Here is a 24312-nt window from a genome sequence, read left to right as displayed (position 1 = left end):
CTATAATTAAACTGAGATTGGGAGCACTTTTAAAAACTCTCAATTAGCTGGTGTTTTTACACACCATCCTTCCAGCTGGCAGAGATCCTCGCCAGCACTCTGAAATAACACTAGTACTGAGAAAAGGCGGCTGTGGAGCCGGCGAGCTTCTCACCTGATTTAACACTCTGCAATTTTGGGATGATTCTGCCCCATGTGCCCTTATCTGAAAGATTATATATTGCTGCATGGTTTCAGAGCTCAGTCAAGATTTTTGGTTGTAAATCTTCATATTTGGTGGGACCAACAGGAAAAAATAAAGATATGACCAGAAAGGTAATCCTAAAAACACAATATACCAGTGATGAGAAGTGGAGCAATTTGTCAGTACCTGTGCACTTGCTGGGATTGCTAGTAAGACAGTGACTGCTGTTTCAATATGCCTGTGAAAGAAAACACTGATACTAGACAACCAAAGTAAATGAGGTAAATGGAATATTGTTTATTACAAGGGGAATGGTGAGACCATATTTGCAGTACTATGTATGGCTTCCATCTCTTTACTTAAGGATATAATTGTATTAGAAACAATTCAGAGAAGTTTCAGTCAACTGATTCTTGGGGGGAGGTAATCTTACAAGGGACCATAAAATGCAAGTATCGCTCACACCAAGGTAAACAAAGAAGTGGCTACAATGTCAATAAAATGCAAGCTTTGATTAGCAGTGTTAATTTATTAAGGGACGTTACACATCCAAACAAACATAGTTGAAATATTATTTTCACAAACTGGTTTTCATAAGGCAGGGTTCCATTATGTGCAAAATAAATTGTTCACTGGAGTGGCCATCACCCTACTTCTGGAGTTACTGCCCTCCCTGCCTGTCTTGAGGGATCACATGGCTTCAAGGTCATTCAACTGTCAGTGACCACATAAACCCCTCCCTACCCTGAAGTGACGACAATGTTTATTTCAAGCGTAATCCAACGGAGTGATCCGATGACCACATGGCCTATTTCAGGAGTGATCAAATTGACTGAGTGACTATGTAACCCTATTTCAGGAGCAATTCAAATTATCAGTGACATTATTTCCCCCACCCCACAGTTCCTGGAGTGACCACATATCTGCACAACATCAGGGGCCAAAACTGGAGTGATTTCCTGGATGCATACATTGGGTAATCCTGACATATTCCATCCCTATATGTAACAACCATTAAACTGGTCTTTATCAAATGAAAGAGCACTGCACCTAGGAAATTCTAGATGGCTCGTGTCTAAGTCTTGTTGTAAGGAATGGGACTGTGCCTGACAAAATCCTTTGTGATTTGACATGTGCCACACAAAGAAATATGAGACTGCCATTTGCTTGTAGATGGGGTTCCAAGAGTAGGAACATTCTCACCATACTGATGATTCCCATTCTCTGCTCTCTGGATTAGGCGGTTTCTGCATTGCTAAATATTTGTTGTCTTACGTACAAAAGTTAAAAGGAATTTATTCCTCAATGTTCCAATTTCAAGTGGTCTTTTAATAATGTTGGAACTGATGTGAAACTCCATATGCTGCAGTGAGTAAATCACCATTCTTGTAATTCTAAGGACTGAATCTGACTGAAATACCTGAACTGTGGTTTTGAGGCGACTGATAAGGAATTTGCTGGTGAGAGCAGGTGTCACTGTTTTACTTTGGCTGTTTTCTGCAAGTTCCAACAGGAAGATTTTTGCCCACAATTGCAACTCCCTGGATTTACAAATGGGTGTTCAAAGAAATTAAAACAGATGCAATATTACTCTACCAGACATGAAAAACTGAGCTGTAAACTCTTCCATTTAGGTTTTGTTGGACTTTTAACTGTGAATGCTCCTGCTAGGAACACATTTCAGTACTAGTATGAGTGTATTAACATTTACATATAACAAAATCTCCACTTGCATTTAAAAAAAGCAATATAGACACCAAAGGCGAAGGCAATTCAAAGCATAAGCACCAAGGAGGCGTTGTTACAGGGTCTTCCTGCTGTTCAGAGCAGACCAATAATTCCTGACCCTGGAGTCCCAACCCGATGATCAGTCACTGCATCCAGTTTCTGTGTTTTTCCTTCCAACAGCCTGCGTTTGGCCAATGGGCTTCGCTGATTCAAAAAAAAGATATTCCCATCTGCCACCAATGGAACACAGGTCCTGCTGTCCCAGGAACTGCCACGCAGCAAAGTACCTGTACTCAAAGCACCTGTACTCAAAGCCTGGCTGCTGTAGCATTTTTTACTGGAATGGTGGGCGCTGCAAATAAAATAACACAGTTAAAAGGCCTTCTAAATTACCATAGAATCTCATAGCACAGGAGATCATTCAGCTCATCGTGCCTGCACTGGGTACCTTATTTCAGTAAAAAAGATTGAAGTGTAATGAACTCTCTAATGTTATGGAAAGTCTGGTGTAAACAGGTTTTCTGAAGCGATGGAGGTCAGAAAATCACCCCTCACCAACCAGGTTACACTGAGTGACTAGATTTTGAATCTCTATCTAAAATCTCTACAGTGTCATCAATTAGGCAAGGATCAAGTGTTGAACTGTGTTAAGTACAACACTTAGCAGGAGACACTTAGCATAGCACATAAACCTGCTCCTGCTCAAGAAATCTGAAAAAGGTCAACACTGGCTCTAATCCAACCAAGTTTTGATCAATTGCAGTTATGTTCTATTTCATATGCTTGAGCCATGCAAAGCCCTGGTTATGCCACACCTGGAGGACTGAGAGAAATTCAGAGTAACCTACCTTAGAAAGATATATTGGCATGTGAGAGATTGCAGCATAGATTTAGCAGAATTATACCTGGCTTCCAAGGGCTAATATTACACAAATAGTTTAATTTGAAATTTTCCATGTGGAGTTTGCACATTCTCCGTGTGTCTGCGTGGGTCTCACCCCCACAACCCAAAAGGATGTTTAGGGTAGGTGGATTGGCTATGCTAAATTGCCCCTTAATTGGAAAAAAGAATTGGGTACTTTAAATTTAATAATAATAATCTTTATTAATGTCACAAGGCAGCTGAGTGCAATTGTGGAAGGTAAATTAATGAGTTGCCCACTTAGAAGCATGCTGGGAAATGCTTGACTATAGTTTAACACTGCTTTTGAACAAAAATAAGTAGGTCAGGTAACATAAACAAAATACTGCTTAATATTTTAGACTTGGCCTTATGATGATAAGAAATTGCTCTTCTAAAGGACAACAAAATGTGTACTCAAGAATTGTTTTTAAACCAAGGACAAAACATTCATATTTCTGTTTCCGTTTGTTCCCAAGGTTTATCGCTTCAAAGTTTTTTATTTCACACTATAAATATAATGGTTTTCAAATGTATAACTCAGAGCGCTGTGGAATGGCTATGCAGCCAGACCACTCCCCTCTCCGCAAATATTTGTGTAAATAAATTTCCTTAAGCCAAACCTTGACGAATTTGTCTTTATTATAATTTCCACCACAGCAATGAAGTTACTGTGAAAATTCTCTAGTCGCCACACTACGACGCCTGTTCGGATACAATGAGGGAGAATTCAGAATGTCTAATTCACCCAACTTCTTTCTGGACTTGTCGGCACCCGGAGGAAACCCACGCAGACACGGAGAACATGCGGACTCCACACACTGACCCGAGCCGGGAATCAAAGCCGGGTTCCTGGCATTGTGAAGCAGCAGTGCTAACCACTGTGCTACTACGCTGCCCAATTTATTTTTTTAAAAATAAAGGAATTTCCAAAAGGTGTTAAGGGCAAGAGGATGACCAGGGAAAGGGTAGGGCCCTTTTGGGACCAACGTGGCAATGTGTGTGGGGAGCCGGAAGATGTAGGGTGGTTTTAAATAGAAAAGACTATGTAGGTATAGAATAGAAAATAGGGAGGGCGACTGTGACATACTTGAACAAATTAACATTGAGAGGGAGGCGGTATTAACAGTTTTAATGGACTTAAAAGTGGATAAATCCCCAGGCCCAAATGAGATGTATACCAGGCTGCTGTGGGAGGCAAGGGAGGAGATTACAGAGGTTCTGACAAGTTTCACAGAAGTGCCAAAAGATTGGAGGACAGCTAATTTGGTACCATTTTTCAAGGCAGGGAAAAAAGCAGGAAATTACAGGTCAGTGAGTCTAACTTCAATGGTAGGGAAACAATTGGAAAAAATTCTGAGGGACAGAATTAATCTCCACATGGGGAGGCAAGGATTAATCAAGGATAGTCAGCATGACTTTTTCAAAGGGAGATTGTGCTGTACAAATTTGATTGAATTTTTTGAGGCAAGTAGGTACAGATGAGGGTAATGCAGTTTGTTGTAGCCTAAATGGACTTCAGTGAAGCTTTTTACAAATTCTCACATGGGAGATTGCTCAAGATGTTAATAGTCCATGGGATCTAGGGCAATTTGGCAAATTGGATCCAAAATTAGCTTAATTGCAGGAGGCAGAGGGTGATAGTCGACAGTTGTTTTTATGAAGAAGCCTGTGTCCAATGTGTACCTCGGGGATCTATGCTGGGTCCCTTGTTGTTTGTCGTGTACATTAACAATCTGGGTATGAATGTAGGAGATATGATCAGTAAGTCTGCAGATGACAAGAATTGGTGCTGGCAAATAGTGAGGAGGAAAGCTTTAGATTATAGACAGGCTGGTTAGTTGGGCAGAACAGTGGCTAATTGAATTTAACCATGAAAAGTGTGAGAATGTATTTTGGGAGGACTAACAAGGCAAGAGAATATACAATCAATGGTAGGATGCTAGGAAATAGAATCAGAGGAGCCTTGGTGTGCATGTCCATAGAATCCTCAAGATAGCAGGACAGGTAGATAAGGTGGTTAAGGAGGCATATGGATACTTACCTTTATTAACTGAGGCAAAAAAAAGAGCAGTGAGGTTATTTATGATGGAGCTGTATAAAATGCTGGTTAGGCCACAGCTGGAATAGTGTGTGCAGTTCTGGTCCGCTATACTGCAGGAAGGAAATCACTGCACAAGAGAGGGTGCAGAGGAGATTCACCAGAATGTTGTTTGGGCTGGAGCATTTCAGCTATCAAGAGGGACCGGATAAGCTTGGGTTGTTTTCCTTGAGAGCAGAGAAGGCTGAGGGGGAACCTGATTGAGGTGTATGAAATTATGAGGGGTATAGGTAGGGTGGATAGGAAGGAACCTTTTCCCCGAGGAGAGCAGTCAATAAGCAGGGGGCATAAATCAGGAGATTTATAGGAGATGTGAGAAAAAAACATTTTCACAGAGTGTGGTGGGAATCATCTGGAACTCACTCTGAAAGGGTGGTACAGGTGGGAACCCTCACAACATTTAAGAAGTATTTAGAAGAGCACTTGAAACACTATAGCATTCAAGGCTGTGGGCCTGGTGCTGTAAAATAAGATTAAGTAGGTGCTTGATGGCTGGCACAGACACCATGGGCTGAAGGGCCTCTTTACACGCTGTACAAATTCCAAGATGCTAAAAGCTTTTGGTATGGAATATAAAATTTTGATATCCTTACCCAACATATTCGCCACTTTAGTTACAACCTGCTTATTCACCTTATAGACATTCCCATTAGCTCTGTAAAGGATCAAATCAATTTCAAATTACATCTTCACAATGGACACTACTTTTGAACAGCACTATTTGAGAACACACAATGTTTTTTCTAATACGTACATCTTCAGTTTCTCCATGGCACCGAGCCGGGCCAAAGCAGCCAGGGCGTTTTTCTGCATATCCACCGAAAGGACCTCATTATATTTTATGGCACCTATGTTTTAGAGAGAGAGTCAGACTATAATGGATAGATACACAATTCTGCTTTAACACACATTATCTCCAAGGACAACAACTTGTTGTTGACAGATTATACTTGTACTAAGTCACAAAGCTCACATTCAGCAGTGAAACTCACCGGTACACACTTTGTATCATAGAATCATAGTAGGTATGTGAGGTAACAGATGAGGAAACCAGAAGGATTCCATTCAAGGTCATGTAGCTGGGGCTACTGGAATTCCCCATTGCCTCAGGGAATCTGTGAATAGGATTCTCCCTCAGTCTACAGAAAGCATCTTACATGAAGGGACTGTGAACAGCCTTACTTTAAAAAAAAATTATAATCTTTATCGTCACAAGTAGGCTTACATTAACACTGCACTGAAGTTACTGTGAAAAGCCACATTCCGGCACCTGTTCGGGTACACAGAGGGAGAATTCAGAATGTCAAAGTTACCTAATTGCACGTCTTTCGGGACTTGTGGGAGGAAACCGGAGCACCCGGAGGAAACCCACGCAGACACGGGGAGAACGTGCAGACCCACACAGTCAGTGACCCAAGCCGGGAATCGAACGTGGACCCTGGTGCTGTGAAGCCATAGTGCTAACCACTGTGTGCCCATGCTGCCCACTCCAACTCTGGATGAGTACTTCCACAATACCAAGCTCCCTATAATTGGCACTAAAACTGGTGCACGCGAGACCAGGAATAAGGCACATTAATTGGCTTTTTAGGCATCTGGCCTAGGAGTATCTGAGCTGTGCCAGCTAGAGGTGATTTTGCAGTTTAAACAAATACATTTTTAGATGAAATACCTGTTAAAATGTTTTCTGCTGCATAGCTTCGTATTTCAGAGATAAACTTCTTCTCAGTAAGATGGTCAGTGTGTTCTGTGCACTGCAGATATTTACAAATAACCTAAAGGTAGAAATATTTATATTTACAAAAGATCCTTGGAGTATTTTTTAAATGTAAAAACATTGTGTGTATTTGTAATGAAAATCAGAAGATTGTGGAGAAATAATTTAGCACAAAAAATTCATACTCTTAAAAATTAGTATTTTAAGCAGCAAACCAAACTTTAAAATATAGCAAAAATAGAAAATGTTAATGTTGAAAATATCTTTCTATATCTTAAGGCTTGCAAAATCTATTATAGAGCACTGGAGAATAATGACATTGTCATGATAAGCGGACACACACATAATGATATACAGACAAGCAGCTAATGGACACAGAGAACCGGACGTGACCAATAAGCAGGCAGGACACTCAGGGGTGGGATCTGACTATAAAAGACACGGCACTCACACTCTTCCTCTTTCCACTGATGAATCTAGAGAATCAGTCAAGGGCGTTGTTACAATCTCACACCTCCACCACGTGGCTAAGAGCTCGTCTGGTTCAGTCAGACAGAGTAACCACACTTAAGTTAGCAAAGAGTCGAACTCACAGAGAACTGTGCTAACTGTGCTATTAGGTCAATAAACCCGATTGAACTAACTTCAAGGTCTGGAGTATCTTTCTCATCTAAACTGCAACCAGTTGCAGCCAGTGTTAGACCGTGTATAGAACATAGAACACTACAGCGCAGTACGGGCCCTTCGGCCCTCGATGTTGCGCCGACCTGTGAAACCATCTGAAGCCTATCCTAACACGACAGACATCAGGAACCTTTCTGCATTCCATCATCTGGGATTCATTAAAAATAAATATTCCTTTGAGAGTTACAAAGTTAACACGCAGAGTGCACCGGGCAAATCCCTAATTCATCGCCTTGCTCGCTCCATAAACCTATTCAAATTCAAATCGAGTCCAATTCATGATCCCCACAAAAACTACATACAAGATCCAAGAATAGTCAGAAGATCAACAAGGTGCGGAGGTGGTGGACAATGACCTTTGCATTCCATCAATACAAGGCAGCAGCACATCACCACAGTCTCAGGGCAGCTAGAGATCAGTAATGAGTCTTGCCAGCATTGACCATTTCTTGAAATAAATTAACAGAGACTGTGTGTTAGCCTTGGACAAGAGAAAAGCTGGGAAGAAATCTGATAGGGTTGTTCAAAGTCATGAAGGATTTGGTCAGAGTAAACAGGGAAAAACTGTTCCCATTGGTAGGAGGATCAAGAACAAGGGGGGCACAGATTCAAGGTAATTGGCAAAAGAAGCATTGGCAAGATGAGGAGAAACCTTTTCACGCAGCGAGTGGTTAGGATCTGGAATACACTGCCTGAGATTCTGATGGAGGCAGGTTCAATCGAGGCATTCAAGAGCAAATTGGATTATTCCCTGAAAAGGAAGAATGCGCAGGGCTCGGGGCAAAGGCAAGGAGTGGCACTGGCTGAACTGCTGCTTGGGACAGCCGGTGCAGTATGATGTGGCAAATGACTTAACAACTCTGTGATTCGGTAACCCAATGCAGGTAACACCGAATTGTGTCAGCAGAATAAAATAAGGGCAAAGTGTCAAAGGGAGCACCAGCTACCAAACAGGGCAGGTTGGTATCACATGGTTAAGTGGGTTTGTTTTAGCAGCATTCAACTAATTAGGCAAATTATCTCACAGCACTAACAAAGCCAAGGCTCTGGTCAATTCTGTTTGGGGCAGCGAAATAAGCTGTGCAAAATGAGACAAAATTCAAAGTGAGGAAATTTCCACCAATAGGTCAAAAATGAATTATCATGTGGTTGAGGCCAAGTGAGAAAATACAAAGCATTTGACATGCAAATTATTGAAACTCTGGCAGTTTCGTTTGGTAATATCCATGTAAAATATGCAAGAAGTTACAGGAAACATGGTAATAACACTTATCATATTTGTTCTACCATAGCAAGGTCATAAAACCTGTTTGACTTAAGCGATATTACTTCTTAATTCCAGATGACTGATTGTGGGACAGACCTGTTTAAATACAAACTGAATGAATGCTAATCTAGAATTAGGGATGTTTCTATGACTCCCTAATCACCATATTTTCTTTTTCAAACCCATTCTCTTTTTTAAATTCATTTTTCCAATTAAGGGGCAATTTAGCATGGCCAATCCACCTATCTTGCACATCTTTGGGTTGTGGGGGAGAAACCACGCAAAACACGGGGAGAATGTGCAAACTCCACACGGACAGTGACCCAGAGCTGGGATCGAACCTGGGACCTCGGCGCCGTGAGACTGCAGTGCTATTCAAACCCATTCTCAATCCTTTCTTTAAATAACACCTGACATGCAGGTCGTGACTTATATTTGCATCGATTGTACTATTGCCTCATAAATGTTGGGCGAGCCCAGTTTATAAGCACTGGAGAAGGTTAATTTAACTCAATGTTGGTGCTATTGTCACATTGTCAACGTCTGTATTTACAGCCATTAGTATTTGCTGTGGCTCAATCAATGTCCTGGTCAAAGTTTATCCCTCAGTCAACATCATTTAGTCAGGTTATCTGCTCATTATCACATTACTGTTAATGCCAACTTGCTCTGTGCAAACGTTTCCTACATTACAACAGTGAATATACTTCAAAAACTACTTCATTAGCTGTGCAGCACTTTGAGGTGTTGAGATTGGAAAAGGTGCTATAGAAATGCAAGTTTTTCTTTCTTTCTGTTCAAACATGTGTTTTAAATGTCTCATGCTAGAAAAGCCTTTTGTGGTTACTCACTACTTTTGTGTGAACATGTTCTGCCTAACTTGTTTTCTTAATTCTAACTTGCACATTTTTAATAGAGAATACTATAAGGGTGTAACTGCAGAACTGCAATTATTACACAACACTTAGTAAAGGGACAATGAAAAATTAGTGGAATTTGACATAGAAGATTTATTTATAACAGGATATTTAAACATTACCACAAAAATCTAAAGGAATCCTAAAACAATTAAATTATTAGCAGCATTTAGCTCACAAATTGAAAAAGTCATAAAGCAAAATCAATTTATTGTGAACCATGAAAAACAAAAGTTCATTAAATATTTCAATAGAAATTTCACCAGCTGACCTGATAACCTTCCAGAAAAGGTCTGAACATGTCTGACAAAAAGGAAATGGTGACACCGCCCTTCTCGGAAATGTAGATGTCTGTGTGGGATCCCTGAATGGCACCGCTCTTCACCAGCAAGTACAGCCCTTCATCAAAGTCCTGCAGTGAAAGAAAACAGTCACAATTGTCACGACCCCCTGGGCTAGTGCATGGTCAATTCCAGCCCCATTTATCCCCGTGTCACAACATAAGTGAAATTAGATGTTATTTTAAAACCGATTGGGTAAGGCTGCTGTACAGGGAGCAGATGGCGAGTGTCCACACGAATAACATTAATTTGGGTTATTTTGCTCTGCACCGTAGGGCCAGGCAGGGATATCCTATGTCCTCCCCTATTGTTCGCCCTTGCGATTGAGCAGTTGGCCATTGCATTGTGGAGTTTGGAGGTGTGGAAGGGGATAGCGGGGGAGGGGGGGGGGGTATACGGACGACTTGCTGTTGTATGTATCAGAATAGTGTGCGTTGATGGGGGCATATTGGAGCTGCTTCGAGTGCTTGGGTCTTTTTCGGGATATAAACTAACTTTAGACCAAAGTGAATATTTTGTAGTGTCTTGGTCAAGGGGTGGGGGGGGGCTACCATTCCGTAGGGCGGGGACTCACTTTAGATATCTGGGGGTCCAGGTGGCATCGGATGGGGGGGGGGGGGGGGGGGGGGGGGGGCTCCGTAGGTATAATATTACTAGTCTGGTGGGGAAGGTAAAAGCAGATCTGGCAAGGTGGGATGGTCTCCCTCTGTTACTGGTTGGTAGGTCAGGTACTTTTTTTTTTTTAATTTTTTTTAAAATTTAGAGTACCCAATTAATTTTTTCCAATTAAGGGGCAATTTAGCGTGGTCAATCCACCTAGCCTGCACATCTTTGGGTTGTGGGGGCGAAACCCACGCAAACACGGGGAGAATGTGCAAACTCCACACGGAAAGTGACCCAGAGCCGGGATCGAACCTGGGACCTCGGCGCCATGAGGCAGCAGTGCTACTCACTGTGCCACCGTGCTGCCCCGTAGGTCAGGTACTGGCAATTAAAATGAACGTGTTGCCGTGATTCTTGTTTATTTTTCAGTGCCTGCTGATCTTCCTGCCAAAGGCATTGTTCAAGGAGGTGAAAAGATGATTACCTCATTTACATGGCGGGATGGGGGAAGGTGGCTAGGATTAGGAAGTTGCTGTTGCAGAGAGGATGGCAGTCAGGGGGGTTGGGTCTTCTGGATTTACAATATTATTACTGGGCGGCGAATGGGGAGAAGGTGAGGAGCTGGGTTACAGAGGGGGGACTCCCAGTGGGTTAGAATGGAGGAGAGTCTGCGTAGGGGCTGAGAGCGTTGACAACTCCCAACGGCCCCGGGGAAATAATCAGGGAGTCCAGCAGTAGTAGCGACATTGAAAGTTTGGAGGCAGTTGCGCCAGCACTTTAGGCTGAGGGCGGGGTCAAGGGAAATGCCTCTTCGGGAGAATCACAGATTTGAGCCAGGGAAGTGGGATGGGAGTTTTTGGAGATGGGAGTCTACGCATTAAAGGATTTGTTTCTAAGTGGCCAGTTTGCGGGATTGAAGGAGCTGGAGGCGAAGTAGGAGTTGGGACCGGGGAATTGTTTAGCTATATGCTGGTCTGAGATTTCGCTAAGAAGGAGATACAGAGCTTTCCGGTGGCGCCGGCCTCCACACTGTTGGAGAAGGTGCTGATGGCAGGGGGAATGGAGAAGGGGGTGGTGTTGGCAATTTATGGGGCGATTCTGGGAGAAGAGAAAGCACCGTTGGAGGGGATTAAGGCAAAGTGGGAGGAAGAGTTGGGAGAGAGTATAGTGGAGGTGTGAGGTGCTCTGGAGGGTAAATGCCTCCATTTCGTTCACAAGATTGGGACTTATACAGCTGAAGGTGGTGTATACGGCACACCTCACAAAGGCGAGGCTGAGCCGACTCTTTGAAGGGATAGAGGATGTTTGTGATTGTTGCGCGGGGCCGGGGCAAACCATGTTCATATGTTTTGGTCCTGTCCAAAGCCGGAGGGTTATTGGAGGGAGGTGTTCAGGGTAATTTTGAAGGTGGTACATGTGAGGCTTGAGCCGGGTTCTTTGGAGGCCATATTCGGGGTATCAGATCAGCTGAGGTTAGAAGCGGGTGCGGAGGCAGATGTTTTAGCCTTCGCCTTGCTGATCGCCCGAAGGCGGATCCTGTTGGGGTGGAAGTCAGTTTCTTCACCCTGTGACCTGGTGTGGCGGGGGGATCTGTTGGAGTTTTTAACACTGGAGAAGGTGAAGTTTAAGCTGACGGGAAGGATGGAAGGGTACTACAATTCATGGGCCTTGTTTATTATGTACTTTCAAGAATTGGATGGCATTGAACATTGCAGGGGAGGGGGGGGGTTTGTTGGGACTGTGTATGTTGTTGGTGACTATGTATGGGTGGATGATGGATTCCTGAATCCTTTTCTTTGAAGTTTGTATTTAAAATGTTGAGGGTTGTTTGGGGGTTGGTGGGAAGGAAGAATTGTGGTCAGGGGATTGACATTGTATTTGTTACCATTGATTGTCTGTTAATGGGTGTAAATTTGGATGAAAATGAAATGAAATGAAAATCGCTCATTGTGGAGAATAAAAATATTTTAAAAAATACCCGAGAGCCTTGTCTGAGGCCAATAAACTGCAGTCACCAGGTTTGAAAATTAACTCGCAAATAACCTTTTATTATTTAACAGAAATATAATTAAACTGACAAAAATGAAACCGACTACCTAGTATCCCTTATCCAACACCGCCCCCCCTCCCTGTGTCTGTCTGCCACAGGCCTAATATAAAGGGAAAGGGTGATGGAGAGATCTCGAACGCATAATGATGGTTTTAAATTAAAGTCTTTCAAGAGTTCAAACTTTTGTTTCGATGCTTCTTCCTTTTAAGCTTGAGGGTATTTTCCGACAAGGCTGTCAACTTTCTTTGTAAATTCAATATAATTTCAACTATATAGTAAACATGTGCCAGGCAGTCACAGTTCCAATGGTGCAAGGTAAATGGAAAACATCCATTTCTGACCTCCCCTTTGGGATGTGAATGTGTGGGAAGTGCATTAGGAGGCATATTGTCTGACACAAGGTTATTTTTATCCCTGCATTACGCCCCACACAGCACTTCACATTACCTTGACAAGATCTCCCGGCAAAAAAATAAACTCGTCAGAGAATACTTTATGCAGGTAGCTGAAGCAGCTGTAGACATCCTCTGAAAATAAAGAAAACAAGATTATCTGCAACTTGTCATTCTCATTAAGGAATCGAAAGCCAGACAGGCTTTATTTTGTCTTAATGGTACGTAGGAAAGAATATAATATTAAAAATATTTAACTGATTTTAATCACAGTTAGAAATATAAGTTAGAAAATAGTTAGAAATGTAGTAGATGATAAGCAAATGAAAGCGGGCTATGTGGGAAAAAGAACAAGAAGGAAGATTTATGATAGAGTGGAAGACTTGTGAGATTAAATGACAAAAAAGAGTTAATTGTGCAAGACCAAATGGGATTTTTGAAAATTCTTTCATGAGCTTTGGGTATTGCTGGCTAGCCCGGCATTTTTTGCCCATTGCCTAACTGCCCTTGAGAAGATGCTGGTGAGCTCCCTTGTTGCCATCCATGTGGTTTAGGTACACCCACAGTGCTGTTAAGGAGTGAAGGAACAGTGATACAGTTCCAAGTTAGGATGGTGTGTGGCTTGGAGAGGATTTTGCAGGCGTTGTGTTCCATTGCACAAGTTCTGGAGCACAAGTCTTCATTCAGTACTATTGCCAGAATGTCAACAGGGCTCATAGCCGTTGCAGTATCCAGTGGCTCCAGCTGTGGGAGTGAACCCATAAGAGTGAAGACTGGCATCTGGATTAGAATGGTAATGCGACAAGTAAAAAAAAGTGTAAACGAGATATGTCTAGGGTAGGTGTGAACAGCAGACTGATAAACAGCTACGGTTAGAAATCAAAGAGAATCATGAGAGTGAAACCAAAAGCTTGCATGAAGGAAACAGAATAGGGGCAAACATAAGAATCCAAAATTGTTGAATTGAATGTGGAGTTCAGAAGGCTACCAAATACTTCATTGATTGGCGAGATACTTTTCCTCCAGCTTATTTCAGCTTCACTGGAACACTGTAGGAGACAGAGGACCCAGAGGCCAGCATGAGAGCTAGATGGAAAATGAAACGTCAGCAAAAGCTCAGGGTCACATTTATGGACCGAATTGTGGAGCTACTTCACAAAGTGGTCTCCCCAATGTAGAGAAAACCGCTCTGTGAGCAGTGAATGTATTATACAAAAATTCAAAGAAGAACATGTAAATCACTGTTTAATATGGAAGCAGTGTTTGCAGCCTTGGAGGGCAAAGAGAGATTGGGTGAAACGGCAGGTGCTGCATCTCTTGAACTGGCACCAAAAGGTGTTGTGGGAAGGAGTACAGGGTGCCAAGTATGGAATGGTCCCCTCAGAATGCTGAAAGGGGAGGGCAGGGGAAGATGCGTTCGATAGTGTCATCATGCTGGATGTGGGGGGAATGGTGGAGAATGATCCATTGAATATAGAGGCTGAGAAATGAGACAAACACAGTCCGCACGCACGCACACAAAGGAGCTCAAATGTATTCTTCATAGCTACAAAATAGAGGAGCCTTCAGCCCATCTGTTCTTCGTGGATTTAAATCTAGATTCCAAAAGTTAATGGATATCTTGGGGGCAGCACGGTAGCATGGTGGTTAGCATAAATGCTTCATAGCTCCAGGGTCCCAGGTTCGGTTCCCGGCTGGGTCAGTGTCTGTGCGGAGTCTGCACGTCCTCCCCGTGTGTGCGTGGGTTTCCTCCGGGTGCTCCGGTTTCCTCCCACAGTCCAAAGATGTGCGGGTTAGGTGGATTGGCCATGCTAAATTGCCCGTAGTGTCCTAAAAAAAAGTACGGTTAAGGGGGGGTTGTTGGGTTACGGGTATAGGGTGGATACGTGGGTTTGAGTAGGGTGATCATTGCTCGGCACAACATCGAGGGTCGAAGGGCCTGTTCTGTGCTGTACTGTTCTATGTTCTATCCCATTTTGCCACCCAGTCTAAGATATGTGATAATGAATATTTTTTTAAATGATTTACCTCTCCTACAACTGTGTGCATTTTGAAATGCAATGGTCACCAAGGCAGGGCGCACAAAAACATGTAGGATCTGATTTCTATAGGATGCACACATCAGTACTGAGACTGTGTACTTGAAAATATTTTCTACTGTGAATTCAGCTGGTGTCACCTCTTGGCAAAGCACAACCTGGTCTTTGACCGTCTTTACTATGCTGCGGCGTAGGACGAGACTGGAGCGAATCACTTTGTCATTTGTTACATTTTCTGGAACACAACACAGGGAAATCTAGTTGAAGCTAAACATGTAGAACAATAAAAACTGGATACTAGCTAAAATGGCATCAAATGCATATCAATAATGACATGAACAAATAAGCATTAGTATAGTATTAATTTCTCAATAAATGCTGCAGATGCTGTCAGCCTTGCTGAGCAACGCCTCTTAAATGGTTTTGAACAAGAGGCTAATTCGCAGTTTCACTATACTGGCCATGTGTACTTAGACATGCATGGCTTAATCTTTGAGACAAGCATATGCTATTGGCGGGATCAACCAGGTAGCTCAACCTCACAGAACCATCGAGACACCAAGCCCGCGACATGGACGGCAGCCCAGCCGACAAGTACAGGGCAGCTAATGCCACCTTAGACCTGAATAAAATACCTGGTTTTGCATGGCACACACACACATGTAAAGATGATCATGATCAAAACTGACTTATTACTCTAACAAATCTTATTACTCCAAGAACCAGTGGGAGACAGGGCAGTCTGAAAACCAACAGGACAAGATGATATTCCTCCAGCAAGATATTCCTGCAACATTCCTCCATCGGCGGGATCCTCCAGTCCGCCAGCAACAACCCACACCCGTGGCTTTCCGGATGGCGTGACAACAATGGGGAACCCAATTGGCCGTCTGCGGGACCGAAGAATCCTGCTACTGGTGGGGGCACGCTGAAAATACGACTGGTAGACTGGAGAATCCCGACCATTATCTTTCTTCTGATTTAAACTCCAAAAGGTTTAAAATACTCCCTCTAAAACACAACCAAGCGGTGAGGAAAATGGGTAAACTATCACACCATCTCTCTCCCCATTTATAACAAACCTAAATCAAGAGTTACTCAAGATTATTGGAAATATATTTAGAAAATGATTCTTTTCCAATCATTAGCAAATTGTCAGCAAACATTTTCTGTGTGAAGAAAATACAGTTCTTTTTTAAAAATAAATTTAGAGTGCCTAATTCATTTTTTCCAATTAAGGGGCAATTTAGTGTCTTCAATCCACCGACCCTGCACATCTTTGGGTTGTGGGGGCGAAACCCACGCAAACACGGGGAGAATGTGCAAACTCCACACGGTTAGTGACCCAGAGCCGGGATTGAACCTGGGACCTCGGTGCCAAGAGGCAGCAATACTAACCACTGCACCACCGTGCTGCCCCAGTAAAACAGTTCTAACAGCTGGTGAATTAGGCAACGGTTAGAAATGACTAAATCTTTAGGGTGTCATCAAAACAACTTTCTAAAGCAAACTTTTATTACTTACTGGGCCAGTCAATAAAAGCACCAAATGCTTCCGCAATCGCTTTGAGCCATAATGTCTGTCTGGTGAGATCCGAAAGAGGAAGGCTGGGCAGATTTTGGATGATCACTGTAGCCATCAGTGCCCAGGGACTAATAACCATGTTTTTCTGCTGCAATATCACCATTCTATGACCAACAGCATCGAGAAACCTATAGACATCTCCAGATGGTTTCCGAGGAATATGTCTGTATAAATGTCAAAATTACCACACAAATAAAACTTTGGTTTAAACATCAAACAGCATAATACTACTCGACTTCTGATAATGAATTCATCTTGCTTATCCTTACAAGCCCTCCTTGAATTTCCTTCTTCTTGCACCTTATTTAACAGAAGTATACAAAAATGAAATATAAACAGATCAGACACACAGTGGTCAAACTTTCTCTCGAGAAATGAGTGTGCACGTGCTGTACCCAGGGTTTGGCAACTTTACTTTGGCATCTGAAGGGGTTTTGAATTTGTAATAAATATATTATTTACCGTGTTACAGATCTTATTAAACCAGTGCATTCATTTACTGTGTCATATCAATGATTTACATCCCATGTTAAACTGGAGGCGATCCTATTAGTCATGTTACAACAGAAGTTCACTTTGGGGTAGATACCCCTATACCTATGTTACATCAAGCCATAAATAATCTGTGCTGCCTACGTATCATACTTCTGCGCTCTTCAGATATGGATTGATTACCTCTTTTTTTCATAACTGCTCAAGCCTTTCCTCCACTCGACATTAGGTGAACTGTTCAAAATTTCTAGGCTCATTTCTGGCCTGGCAAGAAGATTGCGAACATATAATAGAAAATAAGATCTTTATCTTGCAAGGGTAGAAGGTATAATTTTACTCTTCTTCCCTGGTAAGTATTGACAACTTACCTGGGGACCAAGTTATACTGAGACCTCCTGACTGTTCCGGTTGCTAGGGATCTCACTGACACAGGTTGCCCGAAGTAAACATGTATGCTTCCAAAGTTTTCACTCAGAATTTTCCTGGCTTTCAACAAACCCTAGAATAGAAAACCAATTTGATCACTTATTTATAATCATGTAATTACTAAAAAAACTAAAATGGAGACATTGCAATAAGAAACCTGTACACACGGAAGTAGATTCCTTTGGCTTCGGTACTCCCAGAAGCTCGTGTGCGTAGAGGGATTCCTCCAGGATACGCTCATAACTTATACTTATGGGAACTAAGTACATGTCGAAAACTTCCCCCATCAGAAAAGGTTCAATTGCAATGTTCAACAATCCTGTGAACGAGAACATTTTAAGAATCTATATAAATAAGAGTACTGAAAGTACAAAATTATTCTTAAACTATATTACTGAAAGCATAAAGTATTTACATTTATATGGACAATACGTCAGCAGTCACCTAACACTATTGCCTCACAGAGCTCCAGGGTTCCAGGTTTGATTCTCGCTTGGGTCACTATCTGTGTGGAGTCTGCACGTTCTACCTGTGTCTGCGTGGGTTTCCTGCAGGCGCTCCGGTTTCCTCCCACAAGTCCCGAAAGACATGTTTGTTAGGTGAATTGGACATTTTGAATTCTCCCTCAGTGTATCCAAACAGGCGCCCGAGTGTGCCTACTAGGGAATTTTCACACCAACTTCTTTGTAGTGTTAGTGCCTACTCGTGACAATAATATAGATTATAAATAGATATCAAGTTGTTTCACAATGCTACAGCTTGAAACCAATAGCATTGACTTGCTCTGGATTGCCTGCAGCTCCTTGCGACAGCACCAGGATGCATGTCGACTTTTTGATGTTAAAGAGAAGACTATTTAAAAAGATAATCTTGTAGCAGTTTCACTTAAGCTGCAGCGTGTGATGCGCAGAGGGTCCTATACCAATTGCTAAAAGAAATAAAGATCACTCAGATTGGCAACACTATTGCAAATGTAAAACTACAATGTATTTAATTGGAGTGCAACTGACTCAGTCTTTGAGGAAACTACAAACTGCAATGCCAATAATATTGATTTTTTTTTGACAAACATCAACTACTTCACTATGTACTTGAAATATGTTTTTGTGCAGGTGTGGCCTGCAGTTTAGTGGCACTCTCAAACCAGAGTCAGAAAGTGACGAATTAAAATTACACTACAGACACTAACACAAATCATGGGATAGCATTAGATTACAAAATGAGTTAATGCTACACTGTCTGAGGTGCTGTCTTTCCAATAAGCTGATAAAGTGAAATATATCCTACTGTACTTTTTGAAGAGGAGAAAGAGTGTTCTTTGTTGGTATTCTGGCCAATATTTATCTTACATCCAACATCACTAAACCATATAATCAAGTAATTGAGGAGGTGGTGGCTTAGTGGTATTGTCATTGGACTCATAATCCAGAGACCCAGAACAATGCTCTGCGGACTCTGGTTTCCGTCAAATTCAATAAAAATCTGGAATTAAAAGTCTAATGATGACCATGAACATTGTTTATTGGCATAAAAACTGGTTTATGAATGTCCTTTAGGGAAGGAAACCTGCCTTCCTTACTTGCTCTGGCCTACATGTGACACCAAATCCACAGCAATATGGTTAACCCTTAAATGTCCTCTGGCCCAGCAAGGCACTCAGTTGAAGGGTAATAAAGGATGGGCAACGCTCACATTTCCCCCCCCCCCCCCCCCCCCGCTCCTCTCGCTAAAGCTGAAATGGCCGAGCAAGCCATTCAGTTCAAGGACAATTAGGGATGGGCAACAAATGCTGGCCCACCCTGCAACGCCCACACCAAGAACAAATAAAGAAGAACAATTGCAACTGTATTCGTATTGTACAGAAAATCAGGACCAGTGGCTACAATGTCAGTTCCATAAAATGCAGAGCACAAATGCCCAAAATGTTTGTTTTGATGGGTTCGTGCAGCATGTAAGCAATTGCAATAGAAAACATTGACGTCCCTGACCATGTCTGTGAATGTAAAACATTTCTGTAGTTAGAGATGCAAAAAGCTTTGCGCGAGTAGACTCAGCCAGCATACATATATCCCTGTATTTGGGTGATGTGAATATAGGGTTATTCTCTGATTGTTGCAGATAGCATGTTATTTTACGCTTCAGATTATATTTCTTGTTTTTTTATAAATTTAGAGTACCCAATTTTTTTTTCCCCAATTAAGAGGCCAATCCACCTAATAATAATAATCGCTTATTGTCACAAGTAGGCTTCAAAGAAGTTACTGTGAAAAGCCCCTAGTCGCCACATTCTGGCGCCTGTTCGGGGAGGTTGGAATGGGAATTGAACCCGCGCTGCTGGTCATTACAAGCCAGCTGTCTTAGCCCACTGTGGTAAAGCAGCCCCATTACCTTACCTGCACATCTTTGGGTTGTGGGCGTGAAACCCACAGACACGGGGAGAATGTGCAAACTCCACATGGACAGTGACCCCAGGGCTGGGATTCGAACACGGGTCCTCAGCGCCGTAATCCCAGTGCTAAACACTGCGCCACAATGCTGCCCCAGATTATATTTCTGATTGTTGGCAGTATAATGTTTAAACTATTAGCAATTTTACTTATTGGTTCTTGTTTCAATCCTTTTACCTGCAGAGGATGAAGAGTCTGTATTACATGCACACAATCTATGATTTCTGCACATACTGGAGTGGTCTCTGGCAGAATTCTGTGCTACTGCATGGGGTTTCAAGTAACTTATATTAAGTTTGCTTATCTTTTCTTTTCCTGGTCTGTTTTTTCAATTATCACAACACCAATGTAAGTACTAGTTAAGTCCGAGTAGACTTCCGGTTGCGGCTATGCGGAGCTAAGCCGCACATTCGGCAGCTCCCGCTTTAATAGGACTAGTGGGCTCTTTTAAGGGCCGCAAACGGCGCTGATTCGACGATTCCCGGTGGATAAAGGGGTCTGGAGCAAAACCCCCCCCGGGATTTATGGTGCGGACTCGGAGTGGGGCGAGGAGAGCTTCCCTGGAAAAGCGGGGGAAGGTGGATAAAATGGCCGCCGGTGGAGCTCCTGAGGAGTGGAGGCAGTGGGCAGAGGAGCAGCAGGCGGCCCTTCTGCGCTATTTTACGGAGCTGAAAGGGGAGTTGTTGGAATCCCTGAAGGTAACGACTAGTAAGCTGCTGGAGACCCAGACAACCCAGGGTGCAGCGATACTTGAGTTGCAACAGCAGGCCTCTGAGCGCGAGGATGAGGTTTCGGCCCTCGTTGGGAAGGTGGAGATACACGAGGCGCTTCATAAAAAGTGGCAAGATCGGTTTGAGGAGATGGAGTTTCGGTCACGGAGGAAGAACTTGCGGATCCTGGGCCTCGAGGAGGGGCTGGAGGGGTAGGACCTGCCGGCCTATGTGGCCGTGATGCTGAACTCGCTGGTGGGGGCAGGATCCTTCCATCTGCCCCTGGAGCTGGAGGGGGCACAGAGTACTGGCCAGGCGGCCTAAGGCAAATGAACCCCCGCGGGCGGTGCTGGTGCGGTTCCATCGGTTCAGTGACCGGGAGTGTGTTCTGCGATGGGCCAAGAAGGTGAGGAGTAGCAAGTCGGAGAATTCGGTAGTGCATATCTACCAGGACTGGAGTGCGGAGGTGGCTAAGCGGAGGGCCGGGTTCAACCGGACGAAGGCGGTGCTCCACGGAAAGGTGAAGTTCGGCATGCTGTGGCCTGCGCGCCTGTGGGTCACCTACAAGGACCGGCATTACTATTTTGAGTCCCCGGAGGAGGCGTGGGCCTTTGTGCAGGCTGAAAAGTTGGACTCGAACTAGAGATTGGGGGCTGTAGGAGTTTTTTATTTCTGTATCACTGTTTATGCTGTTGCTGGTTATTCTGTCTGTTTCTGTTTTTTCTCTCGCTTTCGGATGATGTTGGTTATGGTTGTGTGTTTTAAGGGGGGTATTGGGGTTTGTGGTTGATCTGTGTTTTTGTTTGTATGGAGTTGGTGGATGGGTTGGGACTGCTGTTTGGGAGCTGCGTTGGGGGCGTGGGGTGGGGCAGTGTGAAAGCGCGGGCTTTTCTCTGGTTACCCGCGCTGCGGGACGAGGGGGGTGGAGCTGGTGGCAAGGGGCGTGGCTGTCAGATCCGTTTTCCCGCGCTGAAGCGGTGCCAAGGGGCTGATGCAGGGGAGGAGGGGTGACCTCATATCAGGAGGGGTCGGAGTTAGGGCGGGAGCTGCCGGGGTCAGCAAAAGTCAGCTGGCTCACGGGAGTACTATGGAGGGAGCGTCGCAGCTAGGAGGGGTCCTAGCCCGGGGGAGGGGGGGGGAGATACCGGGTTGCTGCTGGATTGGCCAGGGAGGAGTTGATGGGGGTCGGGGGGGGGGGGGGGGGGGGGGGGCCTGATCTGGCTGGCTACGTGGAACGTGAGGGGGTTGAATGGGCCGGTTAAGCGGGCCCGGGTGTTTTCGCATCTGAAGGGGCTGAAGGCGGACGTGGCCATGCTCCAGGAGACCCACCTGAAGGTGGCAGACCAGGTCTGTCTGAGGAAGGGGTGGGTGGGGCAGGTTTTCCATTCAGGGCTCGACTCGAAGAACCGGGGGGTGGCGATCCTGGTGGGGAAAAGGGTGGCGTTTGAGGCGTCTGAGGTGGTGGCTGATAGTGGAGGCAGATATGTGATGGTGAGCGGTAAGCTGCAGGGGGAGAGGGTGGTGTTGGTAAATGTGTACGCCCCAAATTGGGATGATGCTGGTTTCATGAGGCATATGTTGGGCCGCATTCCTGGCCTGGAGGTGGTGGTGGTGGTGGGGGGGGGGGGGGGGGGGGGGGGGGGGGGGGGCTTGATCATGGGGGGGGGGGCATCAAAACGGTGCTGGATCCCCTACTGGATCGTTCTAGTTCAAGGACAGGCAGGATGCCGGCGGCGGCCGAGGTGTTGAGGGGGTTTATGGACCAGATGGGAGGAGTGGATCCCTGGAGGTTCGGGAAGCCGAGGGCTTGGGAATACTCTTTTTTTCTCCCACGTGCACAGGGTTTATTCCCGCATTGATTTCTTTGTTCTGAGTAGGGGACTGGTCCCAAGGGTGGAGGAGGCCGAGTATTCGGCTATTGCGATTTCGGACTATGCTCCGCATTGGGTGGATCTGGAGATGGGGAGGTGCGGGATCAGCGCCCGCTTTGGCGTCTGGGCGTGGGGTTGTTGGCTGATGAGGAGGTGTGTAGGAGGGTCCGGGGATGTATCGAGAGATACCTCGAGGTCAATGATACTGGGGAGGTCCAGGTGGGGATGGTGTGGAAGGCTCTGAAGGCAGTGATTAGGGGGGAGCTGATCTCCATCCAAGCCCATAGGGAGAAGGGGGAAGAGGAGGGAGAGGGAGAGACTGGTGGGGGAGCTGTTGAGTGTAGATAGGAGGTACGCGGAGGCCCTGGAGGAGGGATTGCTGGGGGAGCGGCATAGCTTGCAGGCCAAATTTGATTTATTGACCTCCAGAAAGACGGAGACACAGTGGAGGAAGGCGCAGGGAGCGATCTACGAGTATGGAGAGAAGGCGAGCAGGATGCTGGCGCATCAGCTTCGTAAGCGGGACGCGGCTAGGGAGATTGGTGGAGTGAAGGATGGGGTGGGAATGTGGTGCAGTGGGGGCAGAGGTCAATGAGGTCTTTAGGGACTTCTACAGGGAACTGTACCGGTCGGAGCCGCCGGTGGTGGGAGGGGGAATGGAGAGCTTTCTGGACAGGCTGCGATTTCCAAGGGTGCAGGAGGGACTGGGGGCGCCGATCGAGTTGGAGGAGCTGGGCAGAGGGATTGGCCACATGCAGTCGGGGAAGGCGCCGGGACCGGATGGGTTCCCGGTTGAATTTTATAAGAAATACGCGGACCTGTTGGGCCTCCTGTTGGTTAGGACCTTTAACGAGGCATGGGAGGGGGGTGTTTTGCCCCCGACGATGTCTCGGGCGCTGATTTCCCTGATCCTGAAGCGTGATAAGGACCCCTTGCAGTGCGGATCATACAGGCCAATTTCACTGCTGAATGTGGACGCCACGTTGCTGGCGAAGATCTTGGCCACTAGAATAGAGAACTGGGTGCCGGGGGTGGTACATGAAGATCAGACGGGTTTTGTGAAGGGGAGGCAGCTGAACACTAACGTGCAAAGGCTGCTAAATGTGATAATGATGCCAACAGCAGAAGGAGAGGCGGAGATTGTGGCGGCATTGGATGCGGATAAGGCCTATGACAGGGTTGAGTGGGGTTACTTGTGGGAGGTGTTGGAGAGGTTCGGGTTTGGGGTGGGGTTTATTAAATGGGTGAGGTTGCTGTACGAGGCCCCGATGGCGAGTGTAGCGACAAATGGGAGGAGGTCCGAGTACTTCAGGCTCCACCGTGGGATGAGGCAGGGGTGCCCCCTGTCCCCCTTGCTTTTTGCGTTGGCAATTGAGCCTCTTGCCATGGCTCTCAGGGAGTCGGGGAGGTGGAGGGGTTTGGTGCGAGGTGGGGAGGAGCACCGAGTGTCGCTGTATGCAGACGACTTGCTGCTGTATGTAGCAGACACGGTGGGGGGAATGCCGGAGGTGATGGAGATTCTTGCTGAGTTTGGGAGTTTCTCGGGCTATAAATTGAACCTGGGCAAGAGTGAGCTGTTTGTTGTACACCCGGGAGGTCAGGAGGAGGGGATTGGTAGGCTCCCGCTAAAGAGGGCAGTGAGGAGTTTTAGGTACCTGGGGGTTCAGGTGGCTAGGAGCTGGGGGACTCTGCACAAGCTCAATTTTACTAGGTTGGTGGAGCAGATGGAGGAGGAATTTAAAAGGAGGGACATGCTGCCGTTGTCGTTGGCGGGTAGAGTACAGTCCGTTAAAATGACGGTGTTCCCGAGGTTTTTGTTTTTGTTTCAGTGCCTCCCCATTTCTGGGGTGGCACAGGG

At 45.0% G+C, this 24312-nt stretch overlaps 1 protein-coding gene across 2 annotated transcripts in view; it reads right to left on the bottom strand.

Moving 5' to 3' along the window:
• Nucleotides 1-461: 461 nt before the first annotated feature.
• Nucleotides 462-24312, bottom strand: part of gnpat (glyceronephosphate O-acyltransferase) — a 50082-nt gene continuing 26231 nt past the window's right edge. For both annotated transcript variants that reach the window (XM_038800599.1, XM_038800597.1), the window contains exons 7-16: nucleotides 17594-17745; nucleotides 17369-17499; nucleotides 16449-16672; nucleotides 14914-15159; nucleotides 12941-13020; nucleotides 9771-9911; nucleotides 6587-6689; nucleotides 5669-5762; nucleotides 5508-5569; nucleotides 462-2264 (exon numbers count right to left, since the gene is read on the bottom strand). In XM_038800599.1, coding sequence (XP_038656527.1) covers nucleotides 2221-2264; nucleotides 5508-5569; nucleotides 5669-5762; nucleotides 6587-6689; nucleotides 9771-9911; nucleotides 12941-13020; nucleotides 14914-15159; nucleotides 16449-16672; nucleotides 17369-17499; nucleotides 17594-17745 — 1277 coding nt within the window. In that variant the 3' untranslated portion in view covers nucleotides 462-2220. The remainder of the gene's footprint in view (nucleotides 2265-5507; nucleotides 5570-5668; nucleotides 5763-6586; nucleotides 6690-9770; nucleotides 9912-12940; nucleotides 13021-14913; nucleotides 15160-16448; nucleotides 16673-17368; nucleotides 17500-17593; nucleotides 17746-24312) is intronic.

The sequence above is a fragment of the Scyliorhinus canicula genome, chromosome 6 (assembly GCF_902713615.1).
Source record: "Scyliorhinus canicula chromosome 6, sScyCan1.1, whole genome shotgun sequence".
NCBI classification, from domain to species: Eukaryota; Metazoa; Chordata; class Chondrichthyes; order Carcharhiniformes; family Scyliorhinidae; genus Scyliorhinus; species Scyliorhinus canicula.
Note: the sequence above shows the minus strand (reverse complement) of the source record. Positions and strands in the feature narration are given on the sequence as shown.